This window comes from Odontomachus brunneus, unplaced genomic scaffold (genome assembly GCF_010583005.1).
Source record: "Odontomachus brunneus isolate Ranch 3 - 2012 unplaced genomic scaffold, Obru_v1 Obru_scaffold_030, whole genome shotgun sequence".
Lineage (NCBI taxonomy): Eukaryota > Metazoa > Arthropoda > Insecta > Hymenoptera > Formicidae > Odontomachus > Odontomachus brunneus.
Genome location: NW_022639480.1, coordinates 367,416 through 387,132, shown reverse-complemented (window position 1 = coordinate 387,132; position 19,717 = coordinate 367,416). Strand labels below are relative to the sequence as shown.

The 19,717-nt window shown below is 37.1% G+C and overlaps 2 protein-coding genes and 1 long non-coding RNA gene across 6 annotated transcripts in view; 2 read left to right on the top strand and 1 right to left on the bottom strand.

Annotated features, from left to right (window-relative positions):
• LOC116843198 (chloride channel protein 2) overlaps positions 1–19,717 on the top strand; it is a 64,358-nt gene that overhangs the window by 1,830 nt on the left and 42,811 nt on the right. For 3 of the 4 annotated variants that reach the window (XM_032813409.1, XM_032813407.1, XM_032813408.1), the window contains exon 2: positions 1,643–1,994. In XM_032813409.1, coding sequence (XP_032669300.1) covers positions 1,947–1,994 — 48 coding nt within the window. In that variant the 5' untranslated portion in view covers positions 1,643–1,946. Of the gene's footprint in view, positions 1–1,524; positions 1,995–19,717 lie in introns of all 4 variants that reach the window. The other variant, XM_032813406.1, reaches the window with a different exon arrangement.
• LOC116843224 overlaps positions 1–19,717 on the bottom strand; it is a 55,829-nt gene that overhangs the window by 5,611 nt on the left and 30,501 nt on the right. The gene's annotated exons all lie outside the window — the stretch shown is intronic.
• LOC116843210 (uncharacterized oxidoreductase YjmC-like) overlaps positions 17,192–19,717 on the top strand; it is a 5,824-nt gene continuing 3,298 nt past the window's right edge. Inside the window, exon 1 of the mRNA XM_032813436.1 lies at positions 17,192–18,201. Coding sequence (XP_032669327.1) covers positions 17,863–18,201 — 339 coding nt within the window. The 5' untranslated portion in view covers positions 17,192–17,862. The remainder of the gene's footprint in view (positions 18,202–19,717) is intronic.

The window sequence follows — 19,717 nt, the reverse complement described above, 5'->3', positions numbered from 1 at the left end:
CTTTGCACATATGTAGTACATCGAAAAACATTAGACACATATTTTTTTATTTCGGCTAACAAGGCATTTTAAGGTTAGAAAACGAAAATTTAACACTCTACAGCGCCATGATAACTAATGCTACTCCTGAGCGTCATTCTTTTACAGCTTTTACGACATTACATTATTATAATTTCATTGTCTGAATGTTTCTGAAGTCGCTAATTATGATTTTGACATTAGTTTTGCGAGATTCAACAAACTTCTCCGAAACTGACTTTGAATAAAGTCTTTGAAATGTCTGCGATTTCGGTCCGCCATTTTGAATCTCGCAAAACTAATGTCAAAATCATAATTAGCGACTTCAGAAACATTCAGACAATGAAATTATAATAGAGTAATGTCGTAAAAGCTGTAAAAGAATGACGCTCAGGAGTAGCATTAGTTATCATGGCGCTGTAGAGTGTTAAATTTTCGTTTTCTAACCTTAAAATGCCTTGTTAGCCGAAATAAAAAAATATGTGTCTAATGTTTTTCGATGTACTACATATGTGCAAAGTTTCAAGAAGATCGGCGTGTGGCACTTGGGTAGCGTTACTTGTCAGATTTCAGTTCAGAATTGAGTGAAAGCTTTTCAGTTGAATCGCGCGATTATAGATATACAATCACGCATATCGTATAATTAGCCTGAAAAATATGAATCTAACTCTGAATAAATATCTCGCATACACTCTAAATTTTTTGGAGTGAGACTTCGCTCCAAAGTAGTGAAAATTGCGCCACGCGAAGTTCTCACTTTAACTTTGAATAGCGCAATTTTCACTACCTTGGAGTGAAGTCTCACTCCAAGAAATTTAGAGTGTAAGACAGGTTTCAAGTGGCGACTGTTGATATGGCCCTAAATTCAAATCTGGGCGTCTCACTTGAGATACAAGTTTCAAGTAACGACTATTAATACAGGCTTAGTGTAGCAATACTTTTCCTCGACGAGTTTCATGGAACAAGAGACGACACGACCGTACGTCTCCGCCTTGTCTCGATCTTGTCTCACATTTGTCATGAGATCTGCGTTTAGCAGAAGAAATTACCTTATTCCTTCTCGCGATTCTCGCTCTCGTGCAGTCGGCTGATTGAGTGCAACGACACTTTTCCTCGATGAGCCGTGCAACGCATTTCAATAGGAAAAGTCACCTGGGAATCACTAAAAACACAAATTCTCCTACTGAATACATTGCAAAACTCATCGAGGAAAGGTGTTGCCAGCTTTAATCAGCCAACTGTGCGCCGCGCTTGTCGGGGCGATACTTGGAGGCTCTGCTGTAGGAGCAGAACTGCCTCATTTCGTAACATCACGAACGGCACGAGCGACGAGATCTCCTCTCGCGCGTTTTATCGGTACGATAAAGTACGAAGCAAGTTCTGGAGTCTCCCATTAACGAAGTTAGTGGCGTCGGTGGTTCCCGAGCTAACGAGACGGATGCGACGAGGCCTCTTGCAGCCGAATGTCTCGCTCCGCGTATCAATCGGTATTTGCTCGTTCGGCAGAAGTCTTCGACACGCGGGATTTCTCACAACGCGCGTTGACTCTTCCCGCGCGATCATCGCGTATTGCGTTCGTCTGTTGAACGCGGCTTGGCGACTAATCGCGCGTCGCCTTATAAAGTTCCGAGATTCTCGAGAGAGAGAGACTCCTCGAGATCGACGACGACGCCAGGCGTCCCGACCAAGTGTGCCGTCGACGAGACGCCGCGGCAAGAGGTGAGAACGAGTAGGCAGAGGAAGAAGATGAAGAAGAAGGAGACTGGACGCATTTAACGGTCAATTGTGCTCCAAACGTTCATCCAGCCTGGATTTGTCCGCGGCTTCTGTCCACCTTCGATAGAACCCTTTCTCCACGCATCTCGTCGCCGACAGCGAACCATCTCCGAGTCGTTCCTCGCTCTGCGCCCACGGGGAAGGAAGTCAGGATGGAGTCGCGGCAGGAGGAATATGGACTGGGGTACCAGAACACTTTGGTGAGTCATATTGCACTCTGCTTTTTACTTTTGAACTATTTACATACAATTTATCGTGTGTAAGGACGAGTTCACATTTTGACAGAGAAGACAGTAAGGTACTTTGTGGGTAAACTTTGTGGGTACTAATAAAATATTTACTTAGATCTAAATTCGTTTATTTAAATAGAATGAACAATTGGTTTCATGAAAAAAATTGAGGCTTTAGGAGAATATATGTTTCTCACGAAAATAACAATATCAAATGGCACAAATGATATTGGAACAGCAAAGTCTCTTAATTTCATGCAAAGCCCACTCACGTTCTGATAATAGACAGAGAGAGGGAACCTTTGTTTTTTACACAAATTACATTCTTTGTTTATGTTATATATGTTAGTAAATTGTTTCTATTTATAATTAGATCTATTAATTTCTAGTCAGTTATGTACTTTCTATTTAATTTACTTAAATCTAAATTTTATTCAAATAATAGAATTCAGAAAGCAGAAGCCAATCAGAACTCTGATTAGTTCTGATTAGCTTCTGCTTTTTTGTTTTCGGATTTTCTGTTCAGGTGTGAATTCGCTCTAATACGTATAATAATAGTACTATTTATACAAAATCGCGGCGAATCGATACTCGCGCGAGATTTTATCGCACAAATGACTTTTAATCTCGTCACTGGAAAATGACATCGTCACATTGTGACGTTGTATTCGACCCCGAGATTCGCCACGGGCACGTTTGATATCATCGATTACATATGTTAACATCACAGTATAATAAGCCTGATTCATGCTCGATAAGCGCGTGCACTGAGGAAAAAATTATCTTAAAATCAACAAATATTTTTTTGATGGGTGCCATTAACATATTTACTTAAATCTAAATTCTCTTTATTTAAATCAAGTATTGTTTATCTGATTTAAGTAAACAATATTTAGTTTAAATAAAGAGAATTTAGATTTAAATAAATATGTTAATGGCGCCCACATTAAAGAAATATTTGTTGATTTTAAGATAATTTCTTCCTCAGTATGGAAAATAAGATTTATTCGCCATTTTGTCAATCTTTGGACGCTCATAATTTGTTGTTATCTCGCGGTCCCGCCACAACAAAGTTCGTAATTTACGATATTTAAACCAATCTTCAAGATAGAATGTAAAGAAGAAACGATAAATGTAATCACTTGATAAAAAATCGGGCCGAGGAGATAGTTGACTTTTTATCGAAGCACACTAGTACGACAGATATGTTCTTCAATATTTATTAACATTACAACATTTCTTTTTCATATCTTCTTTTCATTTCTTTTTTATATTTGTTCTCACATTATTAGTAAAGAATAATTTATTCAGCGTCCAATAGTTTCTTTTGAGCGCAATCTTCTGTACATATAATTTACTACAATTTTCAAACTTTTGCATTGAGAGAGAAAAAATATTTGAGGAATAAAAAACATTTATTCGGTGTACTAGTAAAATATTTACTTTAAGCTAAATCTGTTTATTTAAATAAAATTGGTCTTATGGAAGGCTGAGGTTTCAAGAAAATATAAATTTTCTTAGCAAATTGTCTCTATTTAATTAAATCTACTTAATTCTGTTTAATTTCTACTCACACAATTATTTTCTATTTAATTCACTTAAATCTGAATTTTATCTAAATAATAGAATTTAGATATAAATCAATATGTTATTATTAGTACCCTTCGAATAAATATCTTTTATTTCTCAGACATTTTTCTCTCATTGTCAAATGAACATATTAAATGTTGAGGATTGCTAGTAATTATTCTAGCTACAAGTTAAGGTACATGTGACATCTGATGCAAGTTTCTGGCGAATCGACTTTAAACTGTCGCGCGTCGAATCGAATCGAGACGATTCTCTTGGCAGAGATGACGTTTCTCTCCATTGTTTTCGAGCGAATTCGAAACGAATGACGTTGCTCTATTTTTTCCACGTGTAAATGAAGGTGCGGATAGGAAAGGGAGAGAAAGAGAAAGAGAGAGAGAGAACGGCAAATCTTGCCAAAAATGACGCGCGGTAAGGGTTGAAAACCTATATCCTTGTTTATTCTTGGCCGCTAGTCGCAAATAGTCTGCTCGCAGCGCGCGGATCTTATCGGGCGATTCGAAGTCACGTCTTACGAAAATTCCCCACACGCCGTGATCGCGACGACCGCGTAATTTACATCAAAATGTCGGTGGAGTGAACCCAAGGAAATTTATTGTCGCCGAGCTGCGCCGAGCTCACAGTCGTATATATATATATATATATATATATATAAATGCGCAGTTTACAATCGTAGAAAAATAATTTGCTGGCCCAGCTAATTTTCTGCTGGTCTAGCAAAATCTTTTTGTTATTATAAGGACAGCAAAAAGATTTGCTAAGAATACTAATCACTATTTGCTGGACCTACAAGTTATTTTGCTATGAGAACCATGATGAATTTATATAAGCAGTTGCAGTTTTGCTTTGATAGCAAATAAATTTGCTAAGGATTATTTTGCATCGATAGCAAATTAACGTGATTCTTAGAACAAATACACTCAACAAATTTTTTCTATCCTGGCAACGAAACTACTTCTGCTCTGATAATGAATAATTTGTAAAATTAGTTACGTCAACTAAATTTTTTTGATGTTACTACGAATGTGCAGTAGCAACGCTTTTGCTAAAAGAGCAAAATTATTTTTCTCCGCGCAGTCATATATTTAAACTTGTAGTCTTATATATCGATATCTCGGCCGGGGTGGTAGATATTCACGGAGAAAAATAATTTTATTCGTAGTGACATCAAAAAAATTTAATTGACGTAACTAATTTTACAAATTATTCGTTATCAGAGTAGAAATAGTTTCGTTGCCAGGATAGAACAAATTTGTTGAGTGTATTTGTGCTAAGAATCACGTTAATTTGGTATTGATACAAAATAATGTATCCTTAACATATTTATTTACTATCGGAGTAAAACTGCAACTGCTTATATAAATCCATCATGGTTCTTATAGCAAAATAATTTGTAGATTCAGCAAATTATATCCACACTGAGAAAAAAATTTACTAAATTTCAAAAAACGTTTATTTGGATAATACTGTGAAGATATTTGTTTAAATTAAATAATTATTTTCTAAAATTAAATAAAGAAGTTTTAAATATAAATTTGTTTCTTTAATTTTAGAAAATAATTACTTAATTTAAACAAATATCTTCACAGTACTACCTAAACAAACGTTTTTTGAAATTTAGTAATTTTTTTTCTCAGTGCAGCAAATAGTGATTAGTATTCTTAGTAAAGTTTTTTTGCTGTCTATATAATAACAAAAAGATTTTGCTAGACCAGCAAAAAATTTGCTGCGCCAACACATTGTTTTCCTCCGTGTAGATATTCATTCAATTGATTCGATTTTCTTTTGATTAACGAGCGTTCGCTCTCGCATATTTTAATCGCCGTGCTGAATTCATGTCCCACCGAGAATGATATTTTTTTAACCACAATTTTTTGGAGATTTATTCGCAAACACAATTAATTCGTCCTGCTTCGCTCGTTCGTCCGCGCGTCGAGCCGGTGAAATGAATTTAGACGAGTCTCTCTGTATACTGGCGACACGTGCTTGACTTTCTCGCGTGCATCCTCGCGCTTTCTTGCGATCGCGATTGATCGGCGGGCCCGCACGTCGTGCAGCGGAAGTGACTATTTGCACGAGCCAGTAGAAACGCCGTGTACGCACCCGATTATTGAAGTGAAGCGTTCTATCGACGCACATAACGAAGCCAATCGCGCCGCAGAAGAACTTCTCATTGCTTTCTCGCGCCGGGCGCAACGCCGTTTGATTCTTCGCGCCTTCGCACGCCACGCATGATTATCGCCAATTACGTCATATTTGAAGTATGGCTTTCAATCGTTAAGTTCAGACATCTGTTTACACTCTTGTCCGTATTCGTGGTCTTTAGGTCCGTATTAATAACTGTGTAAAACACACTCAGACTTTTAATCAGTTTCAAGTTTTCCAGTTGAATCATGATATGGGTGACATTTAAATCTGTGATTGATTTGGTTAGGAGAGAACAGACAAAAGAAGACAATATGGTATTCCTTGAGTCAAGTAGGAAAATATAATCAAACTGAAAGGAATCAAGTTCTTTTTTTTGGCTATTTTATAAGCTCAAGGAAAAATATACTATAATATTGATATCTCTCTGTGTAATAACTGTTGATACAGGCCTTATATTTAGAGTTAGACATATGAATGTTTTAGCTGAATCGCAATTGTAAATGTAATGCCACGTGTATTGTGTGATTCAGGAAGTAAACTGATCAAATTTAACTCTAGATTCATATCTGACAAGTAAACCTACTCAAAAGTTACACTCCGATTTCTTTTTAATTTGGCACAACTGCAGAAATACAAAAAATATTTAGATTATATTTTTTCATTTTGACCAATTTTGAGTTTCACGGGCAGTTTCTAGCTTTCTAATGTTCTTACTCCCATCATTAACAAAATCTATGATTAATAAAACAAAAATGCATAAGAAATAAAATTGAATACAAGATATAGGCGTTTATGGTTTGCTGATTATGAATATGAAGTCAAATGTGTAAAATTATTTGTATAAATAATAAAATATTTAAACAAAACATGTAAAAAGTTGAAAAACAATTATTTATACAAATAATTTTTTAGTTTGGCCAGAATTCGAACTATTTTTGACTGATTTAGCACAGATTTAAAATATCTCGGTTGGAATCTCGGTTAAAGAAATTTAGAATGATTGGTCGTGTCTCAGGTATGCCGATTTTGTTAAAATTTTAATTAAAATTGCCAGATTTCAGTTTGGCCGAAATTCGAACTATTTTTGATTAATTCAGCACAGATTTGAAATATTTTGGTTGGAATCTCGGCTAAAGAAATTTAGAATGGTTCGTGTTTCAAGTATGCCGATTTTGTTAAAATTTTAATTAAAATTGCCAGATTTCAGTTTGGCCGAAATTCGAACTATTTTTGACTAATTCAGTACAGATTTGAAATATTTCGGTTAGAATCTCGGCTAAAGAAATTTAGAATGGTTCGTGTTTCAAGTATGCCGATTTTGTTAAAATTTTAATTAAAATTGCCAGATTTCAGTTTGGCCGAAATTCGAACTATTTTTGACTAATTCAGTACAGATTTGAAATATTTCGGTTGGAATCTCGGCTAAAGAAATTTAGAATGGTTCGTGTTTCAAGTATGCCGATTTTGTTAAAATTTTAATTAAAATTGCCAGATTTCAGTTTGGCCGAAATTCGAACTATTTTTGACTAATTCAGTACAGATTTGAAATATTTCGGTTAGAATCTCGGCTAAAGAAATTTAGAATGGTTCGTGTTTCAGGTATGCCGATTTTGTTAAAATTTTAATTAAAATTGCCAGATTTCAGTTTGGCCGAAATTCGAATTATTTTTGACTAATTTAGCACAGATTTGAAATATTTTGGTTGGAATCTCGGCTAAAGAAAGTTAGAATGGTTCGTGTTTCAGGTATGCCGATTTTGTTAAAATTTTAATTAAAATTGCCGGATTTCGGTTTAGCCGAGATTCGCATCATTTTTGACTAATTTAGCATAGATTAAAAATATCTCGGTTGGAATCTCGGCTAAAGAAATTTAGAATGGTTCATATCTTAACTATGCCGATTTTGTCAAAATTATTTAACTATATCTTGTATTCAATTTTATTTTTTATGCATTTTTGTTGTATTTGTTGATGATAGGAGTGAGAACATTAAAAAGCTATAAACTGAGCGTGAAACTCAAAGTGGGCCAAAATGAAAAAAATATGACCTAAATATTTGTTGTGCTTCTATATTTGTGCCAAATTAGGAAAAAATCGCAGTGTATCTTTCGAGTAGGTTTACTTGTGAGTATCTTACGTGCATGGGACAAGTTTCAAATAACGACTATTAATACGGGCCTGTTTCAACTGTCACGTCCGGACATTCGTAAGATTGGACTCGCAAGATCAAGCACGGGCCGATCTCGATTGGTTTTTGCGGCGCGGCAATCTAACTAGCGGCTCTCTCTATTTCCATCTGCACTCTTCGTTTTGTGCTCTCGCGATTTTGCAACGAGTCGCCGGTGGAAGATCTCCGCGAAATCACTCGCCGCGCACACTAACGCACAAAAACCGGCACAAGCACCTGCACGCCTGCCAAGTCCGCCCGGGATTTTCAGGCTTTCCGCGTCGGGAACGGGAGGACAATGCGTCGTGGCCTCGACTCGAGCGAGTATCGCCAGGCATCGAGGAGAGCACCCCGTAATGCAATCGCGTAATTTCTAAGCGGCGTCATCGCGCCGACCACGTTGTGCGTCACGTGCGAAATTTTTCACATACGTGGATTCTTCGCACCTGTTTCCTCCTTTCGATCGCGCGATGCTTCGGGCGCGGGTGTTCGCGTTCTCTCTTCGCGTCGGTTTCCTCGTTCCCCACGTCATTCGTCGCGAACTGAAAGAAACTCTGACCTAAAAGAAGCCTTGAGTAAAAAACGCGATGAGGAAAATTTTCTGGAAATACGCCCAGATATTAGAGTCGTTCTACATTAGTTGCAAATCTCAGGGTCGCAAGAAAATTGACCAATTACAGTCAATTCTTCTTTGATCGTAAGAGGAACGGTCGACTGTGATTGGTAAATTTCCTTACAATCTTGCGATTTGCAACTAGAACTCATCTCGGTTACACACATAACTTGCACGCGGAGAGAATATTATAGTTCTCTTCTTCTCACAAATTCGTACTAATAGCTGTTGCTTCCGGTAAGACATTCAGGCATTTTAATTTAGAGTAGACTTGAGTTTCTCAGCTGAATCGCGATTGCAAATATGTCAATATGTATTGTATAATTCAAATAAAAAATTCTCATCCAATTCTAAATTCAGATTTGAATATTTCATGTAGGACAGGTCTCAAGTTACGACTTGTAACACGAGCTCTGGAAATTCTTTTCGATTTTACTATGTTCCTCTAGTAGTGCAGAGGAGAAAATAGACGATCAGCAGTTCATCGAATGCATATCTTTGGGTACTACGGACGAGTCCGCGTGAAAAATCGTGGAATTACTGTGAATATAACGTGAGAACACGCAATTACCCGCGATTCGCGGGTCCGCGAAACTGTGAGCGGACATTCGCTTCGCGTAAGGAGCAATTTTTTTTACTGCACACGTAACTGTTCAGAGAACGGTCTAAGATTACGCGCGACTTTACGTTTAGGAAATTTCTTTTTAAACCTCGAGGTAATTCCGCAGTTTTCTCGCTCATGGTCCACGTAACGAGTATTATCTTCAAAGGAGAAATGAGAGGCATCTTTTGTGTGAAATCCGCAGGCGCGTATTACAAGAAACGAAATTGGCAAATCGTGTTCTCTGGCAGAGAAAGAAAAGGAAAGAGAGAGAGACTCGTCGTTCATGGATTTCAAGAGACACGACGAGCTCGCTGTTTTCCCTTCTCTTATTTTCTTTCCAATTCCTTTTTCCACCTGCAGTAATGGCACCTTCCCGCCGGTATTCTATAGAGATATGCGAATCAAAGATTTTTTACATCGAATCGAATCTCAGATTTTAATTTCGAATTCAAATCGAATCGAATCGATGAAACTTTATCCGAACCGAATCGAATCGTTGACAAAATTTTTAATTAACATAATCATTGAATTCAACATGAAAATAGTGATTTTAGTATGAGAGAGATAACATTGATTATGTAATATCAATTCATTTTAAGAGATATATAATATAGATATATAATATATAATGTAGTCGGTAAGCGTATATGGAATGCAGTTCCAGCCTTGAAATCTGCGACACATATCGATCCGACAGTTTTTGGTAAGAGTTTATCTAGAAGCCACTATCTTCTTTTAATATTTTTGAAGAAAACCTTAATATACAGCAAACTTTACGAATCATGCTAATTCCCCCCCCAAAAAAATGCGCCCCCAAAAACCTATAGAACCGTCTCCATATAAAACACATCTCTTCTACGAAAGCCGGAGGCACGAGAGGGTTAAGAGAGTAATGTGTACGATTCGAATCTTTCCGATTCGAAATTTTGGAATTATTCGGATTCGAATCATAGGGATTCGAATTTTACTTGATTCGACGCGATTCGAATTCGAATAGTTCGCACATCTCTGGTATTCTATCCATTCGCGTTTTCAAACGCGTCGCGCTCATCTCGTCGCACGTGATCGCCACTTGAGCAATTACAGATCGCGTCATGATCGATTAAAATTCGGCATTTACGATTTATGGCTCACGTGAGCCTCGTAATGTGTGTTTATAATTAAACGTTGTTGTCGTCGACGATTAAAGCACGTAATTCTTACATCCTTCATGGCATGTGCCATCGGCAAAAATATGTGTTATCAGAGACGCCCACGTGATTCGCGAGCTACTTCATACCGTCACGATAATTTTAATTACGATCGCGATTACGATCTAATAGGCGTCTGATGATCGTCGATACGCGATGGACTGAAGATGACGATAAGTGCCGGTTCCATTACGCCATCCATGCCATTCCGCTCGGTTATTCTCGATTTTGTACTCGCAAATTTCTTCGTCCGGTACAATCAGAGGTCGAGCGTATCTGATCGAATTTATAAGATAATCTCGTTTCCTTCGAGGCGAGCGTCGGCGTTGCGCGCGTGACACCGCCGATAACCGCGGAATTTTTGCCTCCGTGATGACATAGGCTGTCACACGCCCGTCGACTTGTACAGAGTCGTGTGTTTATCAAATTAAATATTTTTGTCGTAAATGGAATGCACAGTTGCGGCACGTAAATCGATAGGTGAATCACCTCAAAGTGATTTGCACGTGAGATATGCACATATTTGACCAAGGCCGGCCATTTTCCCTCGCGAGGAAGTACAAACCGCAATCGAAACAATTTTTCCCTAATCAAATAAATTATGAGTAGGGTGAGAGGGAAAGAGAGAGACACATAGAGATCGACAGGATACACTAAGAGGAAAAAGTGTCTGAAAAATAAAAGATACTTATTCGATAAGTATTGACACATATTTAAATAAATTTAAATTCTTTTGTTCAAGTAGAATAAACAATTGCTCCCGTGAAATATGTTTTTAGGAAAATATCTATTTTCTTATTTGAAGGAAACTTTGAAAATTAAAAAACAAATAAATCAGTTGATCAATTTGTATATTTATATATTTGAGGCAAACTCTTACTAGCATCTGTCGAGTAAGTATTTTTTTATTTTTATCTCTTTCCTCACAGTGTAATAATTAGGTTATGCGATGAAAAATATTTGTGCTGAAATGGACTCGTGTAGAAATTTTTGCGTTAATTTTTTAACATATCGTTGTCGTGTTATTTGCACTGTCCCGCATTGAATCCATATTTATCATTTTTAAGTTGCTAAACTAACTTGATTTATGTGTAAATGTACAAATTTTTGGTGACATATGTAAGGTGTATAGATAAGTTACGTCATCCACCTATATATTTGCCTTGTATGAAATTAAGGAGATTAAGGAAGGTCAGATTGCCTGAAAATCGTGCTTGTTATTTCACAATTTTTTATGACAAATCGAATGAATATGCGAAAGTGTTATTTTTACAAACATAAAATGTATTTATACAACATATAAAGAGAAAAAAAATATAATTTTGATGATCAAATACTCAATATAAGTGTATGGTACATGCAGTTAACCTTTATTGTGCACTGTAGGGTCAAATAGATTCCAGAAAAAATAAATAAATAAAATAAATAAAGTAAATCTATAAAATATAATAAAATAAATCTATATATTTTGGAAAAACTGTTTGCTTTTTTTCACAAAAATCCTAATTTCGATATTCAAAATAAATATCTTCTTTGAAAATCCTGCTATTGTACTAATTTTTTTCTTGAAAAGATATGTGTTGAAAGTAGTTTCTTAAAATTTTACCTTGAAATGTCAAAAATTGTGTCAATTATGATTTTTGGAGCAAATCAAGTCATCGCGTTTTTAGGGTTTCCCAATTTTTTCTCTTCATTTAAAATCAAATTTCGTCGAGAAAAATTATTGCGTCATATAAAAAAATGTTTGAAATATATCCTGGAATTTTTTCAAATCAAAAAGCGAATAATTTTTTTGCAGCATTTTTATAGTTGGGGTCTTTCGCGACCCCAGTGTGCCCATTATGTGACTCTACTGAAGTGTGCACAATAAGAGTTAAAATATATTTTGTTTTTCTTCTCAAGGTCGTCATTTTGCAGTGATATCTTGACTTTCGATGATTCAATTAAGCTGAATTTTAGGTAGAAAATTTCCGTTAGCTTGTCGTTATCGGGTGAACCACTGACAAACTCATGAAAATATTTAATTTTGAAATATTAATTTTTTTACTATAAAAGAACTGAAAATTTTAATAATATTCCATTAAGATATTTGCAATTTTGTTAATTTTTACTCAGTTTCTGTTATAGTGGTTAATCCAATAACGACAAGCTTACGGAAATTTTCCATCTAAAATTCAGCTTAATTGAACCATTGAGAGTCAAGATATTACTGCAAAATGACGACCTTGAAAAGAAAAACGAAATATATTTTAACTGCTTGTACCATACACTTATATTTGATCATCAAAAATTTATTTTTCTTCTCTTTATATGTCGTATAAATACATGTCAAAATAACACTTTCGCATATTCATGTCGGTTTGTCATAAAAAATTATGAAATAACGAGCACGATTTTCAGGCAGTCTGATCTTTCAGTCCCTTTGTCCCCTTAACGCAAAAGTGGACAAATTGAAACGCGTTGAATTCGACACAGAGCTGTTTTGCACTTTATATGTTGTATGCGAGCACACGCGATTATATAATGACCGATGTGTACTAATCAGAGCTCGCTATTGATTACACTCTAAATGATCTAATCGCCTGATCGATTAGATCTTCAATTAAAATGATCGCGCTTCAGGCTCACACTTCCAATTTGCCAACGTTACTCAACGATAAGTTTGTCCGTCGCGTCTAACTCCGATAAACGCGCGCTAATGCTCTCGCGTGATGTTTTGCTCTCGCAAACGAAGTAATTCCTTATTTGAGCCGCATAATAAGGCAATTATTATCGCGGCGATTAGGCACCACGATAGCGCACCGCGTCCTTGCGCGCACGTTTACGTTTGTGCAATGCCGATAATTCACAAAAAGGCCGCGAGACCTGGGATATCGCTCCTCGACGATAAGAACGGAAAATTGCAGAAATTAGTTTTGTTTTCACGTAGGAGATTCCGCTCGAAGTAAAACGAAAACCACGCTGAGAGAAAGAAATTATTAGTTTAACTAAAAATGTAATTATTTCCGGCTATCCATATATTCTGTATTAAAACGCTAGTAGTAACGTACATATAAGATTACTATTACTAACGTCACAGTAGAATTTAATAGGAAAACAGTTTTGACCATAATTTATATTATTTCTTTGCGTGATGTATGTATGATGTTACAAATAGTATAGCCAAACATTTCTTTCCCAGTGCATTCGCGCGGGGATTACGCGATTGTCGTTGTGTCGTCGTCATCGTCGGAATCACCTGAGAAATCGTCCTTTTTATCTCGCACAAATATTTTGCGCGAGCGAAACGTAATGGCCGATTAATCCCGCGATAGCCTCCCCCACTTCCATTCCGACAGATGAACCGAAAAAATGTAAAAATTTACGCGGAAGGTTGCGTATTCGTGATCCTTTCTCTTCCACGCCCTCACGGATTGTGACACGTCGCAATTATAATCAGGTAAAAAAGTCGTACCGTTTCACACTCGTCGATATTGCAAAAACTTCGGGAGCCGGCTCTCCAAAGTACAATCGGTGTATTTTTCACGGAAATGCTATACTTACAACTGATGATTCAGTTACACAGCGCTGAAATCTCGCTGAAAGGATTAGTTTATAGTAGTGACTGTTATCATTATTGGTGCGGTTTGCAAACGCGAACAGAGTGCCATCGCGTTGATTCCATCATTGTACTGAGAGGAAAAAATCGTTGATCTAACGAAAATTTTGTACTCCAACTACATTTTCGATTGTTTCTACACGGAAATGAGAGAAAAATATAGTTGCTTTCGGCGTCAACTATTCTACTCTTTTGTGATTTTAACCACACAAATAGTTAGAAAAGCCACTGTTTAGATTTCTAATAACACTTACTTTAGAGAACATCTAAATATCTTGACCATCAAAAGCAAAGATCTTTAGCTGTTCTCTTTATGCTGGGACACCTGTATATATGAAACAATATCTTATTTATAGACATATAAACAATAATTTGATAACAATGAAAGTGCTGAAGTATTTAAAAAATCTAGAAGTATTAGTGCTAGAAGTATTTAAAAAATCTTGCTAGAAGTATTTAAAAAATCTTTAGCTGTTCTCTGTAAAAGTGCTAGAAGTATTTAAAAAATCTTTAGCTGTTCTCTTTATGCTGGGGCACCTATATATATAAAGCAATATCTTATTTATAGACATATAAACAATAATTTGATAACAATGAAAGTATGTTGCATATAGTATAGCATAAAAATCGCTAAGATGAAACTATTGTTATTCTTACTAAAGAACTAAAGAGAACTAAAGAAGAAGCAAAGCTATTGTACGTACCAGAGCAGTGAATTTTCTTGAGCAGCGAATTGTCTTTCTTTGTTTAGTAAGTGTTATTAGAAAGATGATTCTTCTAATTATTTTTCTGGTTAAAATCACAAAAAAGTATAGCCGAAAGCAACTATATTTTTCTCTCAGTGTAGTGTTTAATAAAAGAAATAGTTTTCTTGACCATAGTTTATATTAATTATTTCTCCGTGTATGATTATAGTTACAAATATCAAAGATTCTTTCTCAGTGCATGAATGCGCAAAGTTGAATTTCGTACAGCGTACACCATCCAAGTGTGTTACCTTTAAGTGCTTAAACGTGTAATTTGGTTGAAGTCCTTTTTGCACATATCTCGCGGTCTTAAATCACGTTTAAAACGTGTAAATTATAATTTCATATATTCAAACGTGTTAAACAAGACGTGACTTAAACAAGAGATTCAGTTCAAATAACACACTTGGATTTGCATTGTATAACAAATTTGTGTACTACAGATTTTGTGGTGAAATCTGACTTCCACTTGTTAAAAAATCAGTGAGACACACGACAGAGCGGCAAAGTGGAAATTTTCAGCGAATATTCGCTGATTGTCAGTGAAACATCCCCTTTACTGATTGGTTCGGAAGTAATTTTACTAATTCACTTCGAAGGAGGGAGTTTCCGCTTTACTCAAAGAAACCGCGGCGACCGCAAACTGCATAATCCGCTCGCGACGATCTAGAAGGTCATTTGGCCGCCGCTCTTATTTTCTTCTACTTATGTCGGATATCAGTGCGATTGCATAATGAACCTGCGATCCATGAGTAACGCGATCGCATGCGCGATCGGCGATCAATGTGGGTGGATCGTATCGAGAGTTTGTGTGTGTCTCGTGGATGATGCGCTTCTTATGTAACTGAGCTTGCGTCGCTCTCTTGCTTCGCTAAGAGAGAAAAATAATCGATCTAACGAGAATATATATTATTTGTGGCTCCGTCCACAAATTTCTTGGTTGTTCTAACGCGAAAATGGCAGTAATAACATGCATATGAAAGGTTATTATCACTAACATTGTAGTTAAGATGACCAGATTTCAAATTCGGGACAAATGTGCGGAGCAGGAGGGGGAAGACCACTGAAAATTGTATATACAGGCTGTCCAACACAAAGAGAACATTTAAATATCTTGACCATTAAAAGCAAAGATCTTTAGCTGTTCTCTTTATGCTGGGACACCTATATATATATATAAAGCAATATCTTATTTATAGACATATAAACTATAATTTGACAACAATGAAAGCATGTTGCATATAGTATAACATAAAAATCGCTAAGATGAAACTATTGTTATTCTTACTAAAGAACTAAAGAGAACTAAAGAAGAAGCAAAGCTATTGTACTTACCAGAGCAGTGAATTTTCTTGAGCAGCGAATTGTCTTTCTTTGCTAGAAGTATTTAAAAAATCCTCTTAATCAGGGTAAACTGGAATAATTTGGCCGAATTCGAGACAAACCGGCAGTATACGAGAAATACGGAATAAAAGATAAAGAATCGAGATTGTTTCGGGAGAAACAGGACGTTTTTGGTCGTCTTAATTATGATAGAATTTAATTAAAAAAATAATTTTCTTAATTCTTTACAATGAAAAATAGTTTTTTTAACTACAATTTATAATTTATTTATTTATAATTTAACTACAGTAATTATTTCTCTGTGTGATTATAATTACAAACGCCAAAGATTTTCTTAGTATTCTCTTCGTCGCTCGCTCGTCGAATCCGATATTAAATATGCGTATTCGCATACTTAATATTACAAATGATTTATTTGGAATTGTTTTCTATATATGTGCGCATATTTTTGCATACAACAGACGCGAAGAGACCGAAGCAAACTCGGCGACTAGTAATAATTTATTAAACCAATTTTATCGCAAACTCACTACCGATAACTTCAAGTTCGGCGACGATAACGACGTTCGAAGCTCCCGCCGTGAGGCTCGTTAGGTCCCTGTCTCATCAGTATCTTAAGGCTTGTCTACAATAAGACGCGAAGCAAGCTTGGCGTAAGTTGGAGGCAAATTGTGGACACATGCATAATACTAAAAAATCAAATTCTCGAAATTTAAAAAGCAGGACAACGTCCCGAAAAGTCGCAATCTTGAAGATCGAACGCAGAGACAATCTCTCGAAGTATCGAAGGTATGAATTTGTCTCACAAAGCTGTGTGACAAATTACTGACAATTTAATGCTTTCAATACTTCAGTTTATTCCTAGTTTATCCTCAGATTATCCCTCTATTTCGGAACAATGACACGTTTAGATCTTTTGGGAAAATCGTATTTTGGCGCATTTTTTTCAATTTTCGGAATTGTGATTTCTCGGGATACTGTCCCGCTTTTGGAATTTCGGCTTTTTTCAAATTCATGCATATCCACCGAATAAATTGCTTTTATTTCTTATTCCAACTCACGTCAAGCCTGCTGTGCGTATTGTAGGCGAGCCTTCAGGGTCTCATGAGGCGACGTCAATGCCAACCGTGCGAGCGCGACACGTGGTACATCGTCGTCGTGGTCGCTGGACGTTACATTTGCGAAAGCGAGCGCGCAGAATCGCGAGGCATCATTTTCCGCGCGCTTTTGTCCGTTCCGTTTCGCGAGGCTAAAATTGTGCGCGCGAAGGTGAATGAATCCCCCCGTGAAGCGGTGATCGGCGATCGTGCTCGAATAACGCTAATGGGATCTCAAGCTTGCTACACACCGCCTAACGTCTCAGTCAGCTGCTTGACTCCATCGACGCACAGACGGCGCTAAGTTCAAACGAGGAACTCTCCAGATCCAGCTGAAAATAGACCTGCCGATAGAAAGGAAAGCGAGAGAAGGGATTCCTTCTCTTACGTAAGCGCGAAAATAGTGTCACATATAATTTCTCCGTATCAGCTGACGTGTAGAATCAACGTTTCACATCAAGATCAATCGAAAAGTGGAAGGTCGAAACTCCTCGAGAGGTGGATTCGCACGAAAACGAAGCCGACTGTTGAATCTGACCTTCGCTTCGCCGGCGGCGTACGCGACTGATAAACAACGATAACCCAAAGTCGACGGATTGCGACTAGACCAGAGATTCGGTTGACGTTCCAGTTCATTTTTGTACAGCGAGTCAATTGCTGAAACGATAAGGTCGCGAGGAATGATAAAGTATACGTACTACGAGTCGATTGGCTGGTTCGTCAGATAAATAGAATCTGGGACATGTTGCTCGTCGTGCACAAGGCGTCGCTCAGTCGGCTGCACGAACTTTTCGTGAGAAGCACGTCACGCACTCGCACCGCCGCTGTCAGAATGGCGTCCGTCGCATGCTACGATCGGAAGGTCGCGCCCAAGCACGAGGTCGTCAGGTTCATCGAAGAATGCATGTGCAAGGTGGGCGCGACGCCGGAGGACGCGCACGTGGTCGCGCATCATCTGATGACAGCGGATTACAGAGGCCACTTCAGCCACGGGATGAACAGGATGCAGATGTACGTGAACGAGATCGAGAGTAGGACCTCCGATCCTGCCGCTCGACCGCGGGTCGTCACCGATTTTCAGGTTTGGACGCGGGCTGAACTCTCCAATGAAGCCTCGAACGTTAATGTAAACCGTTTCACAAGTCGGTAATAAGGCGACACTCCCGATTTTGTGAATTTCTTCGCACGCTGTCCGCAACAGCGTTGCTTTGTTCTGGATTTCATCAAATTATTCCAGCTCATTTCGGAGCTCAGCTCTTTAACATGCTTCTGATAAAAAAAGACCTTGTCGAGAAGATTCACTGCTCTGGCAAATAGCTTCGCTTCTACTTCTTAATTTTCAGTACGAGTAACAACAGTTTCGTCTTAGCAATAGCTTCTTTTTTACGCAACGGATCTTTATTGTTGCTGAATTATTTTTTTATAAGTATTGTTTTATGTGAAGTCTCAGATTTTAAGAAAATATATATTTTCTTATTTGAAAAATATTTTACATTGGTATAAGTAGATATGCTAATCGAATATAAATATTTTTTATTTCTTAAATTTTTTTTTCCACCGTGTTGTGAATCGGGACTGAGGCTTCATTGGAGTGCACTCGAGTGTTCTCGCGGTGGAACTTGAGACTTGCGAATTATCGGGAGATTTATTTGTCACGCATCACGCGTCGCGAAATCAGCGCGACGATTTGAATGTCAACTTATTTATCTATCGTGTGAAGTCATCGCGATGACTTCGAACGACAACGTATCGCGCTTCTTCGCGCGCTCTTTCGGTTCGCCATGTGAAGCTCGTTCGTTTTCGCGTTACTTCTGATAATTAAAATCATTTGTGTACAAGTGGCGCAAGTGGAGGCCTCGCACGGTCGGTATCTCGAACAATCGATGACTCGATAAGATATGCGCGTCCCTTCGATTAACCCATTAAGGCCCAAGAGAAAACCGCTAAGGATAGGCTTTCAAAAAACCATCTAAATTAGGGCAAAACGTCGAAATTTGTTAAAAAGTGAAAAAAAAATTTGTGTTGGATTTCAAAATTCAAGGTGACGGACCAATATGTCGGCCCGAAAATTTTAAATTTTGACCTATTTGAGGAAAAATCCGTATAGGGGGGGTTTGGAGTTCGCTGAGTATGAATATGTACTTATTTTTTCAAAATTTTTCAAAACGTACTTTCATTGAAATAAATCAAAATAAAAAATTTTTAGCTGCCATATTGATTTTTAAAGTAAAAAAACCATTTTTCTTTTATAGTCTGCTAAAGTATGATGTTTTGCCCCAAAACAAACACCTTCGAAAGGTAGCTTATAATTTGGTTGGATTTTTCGCCAAATAACAAAACCATGTCAAATTTTCGCATTTTTGGGTGGCTATATTGGATCCGCCATTACGAATTTAAAAAAAATAAGTGCATATTCATACTCAGCGAACTTCAAACCCTCTCTCCCTATACGGATTTTCACTTAAATAAGTCAAAATTTCAAATTTTCTAGCCGACATATTGATCCGCCACCTTGAACTTTACACTGAGAGAAAAATGTATGATATTTGGAACTATCTACTTTTGACATAGTAAAAAGATTATAATTAGGAATATCT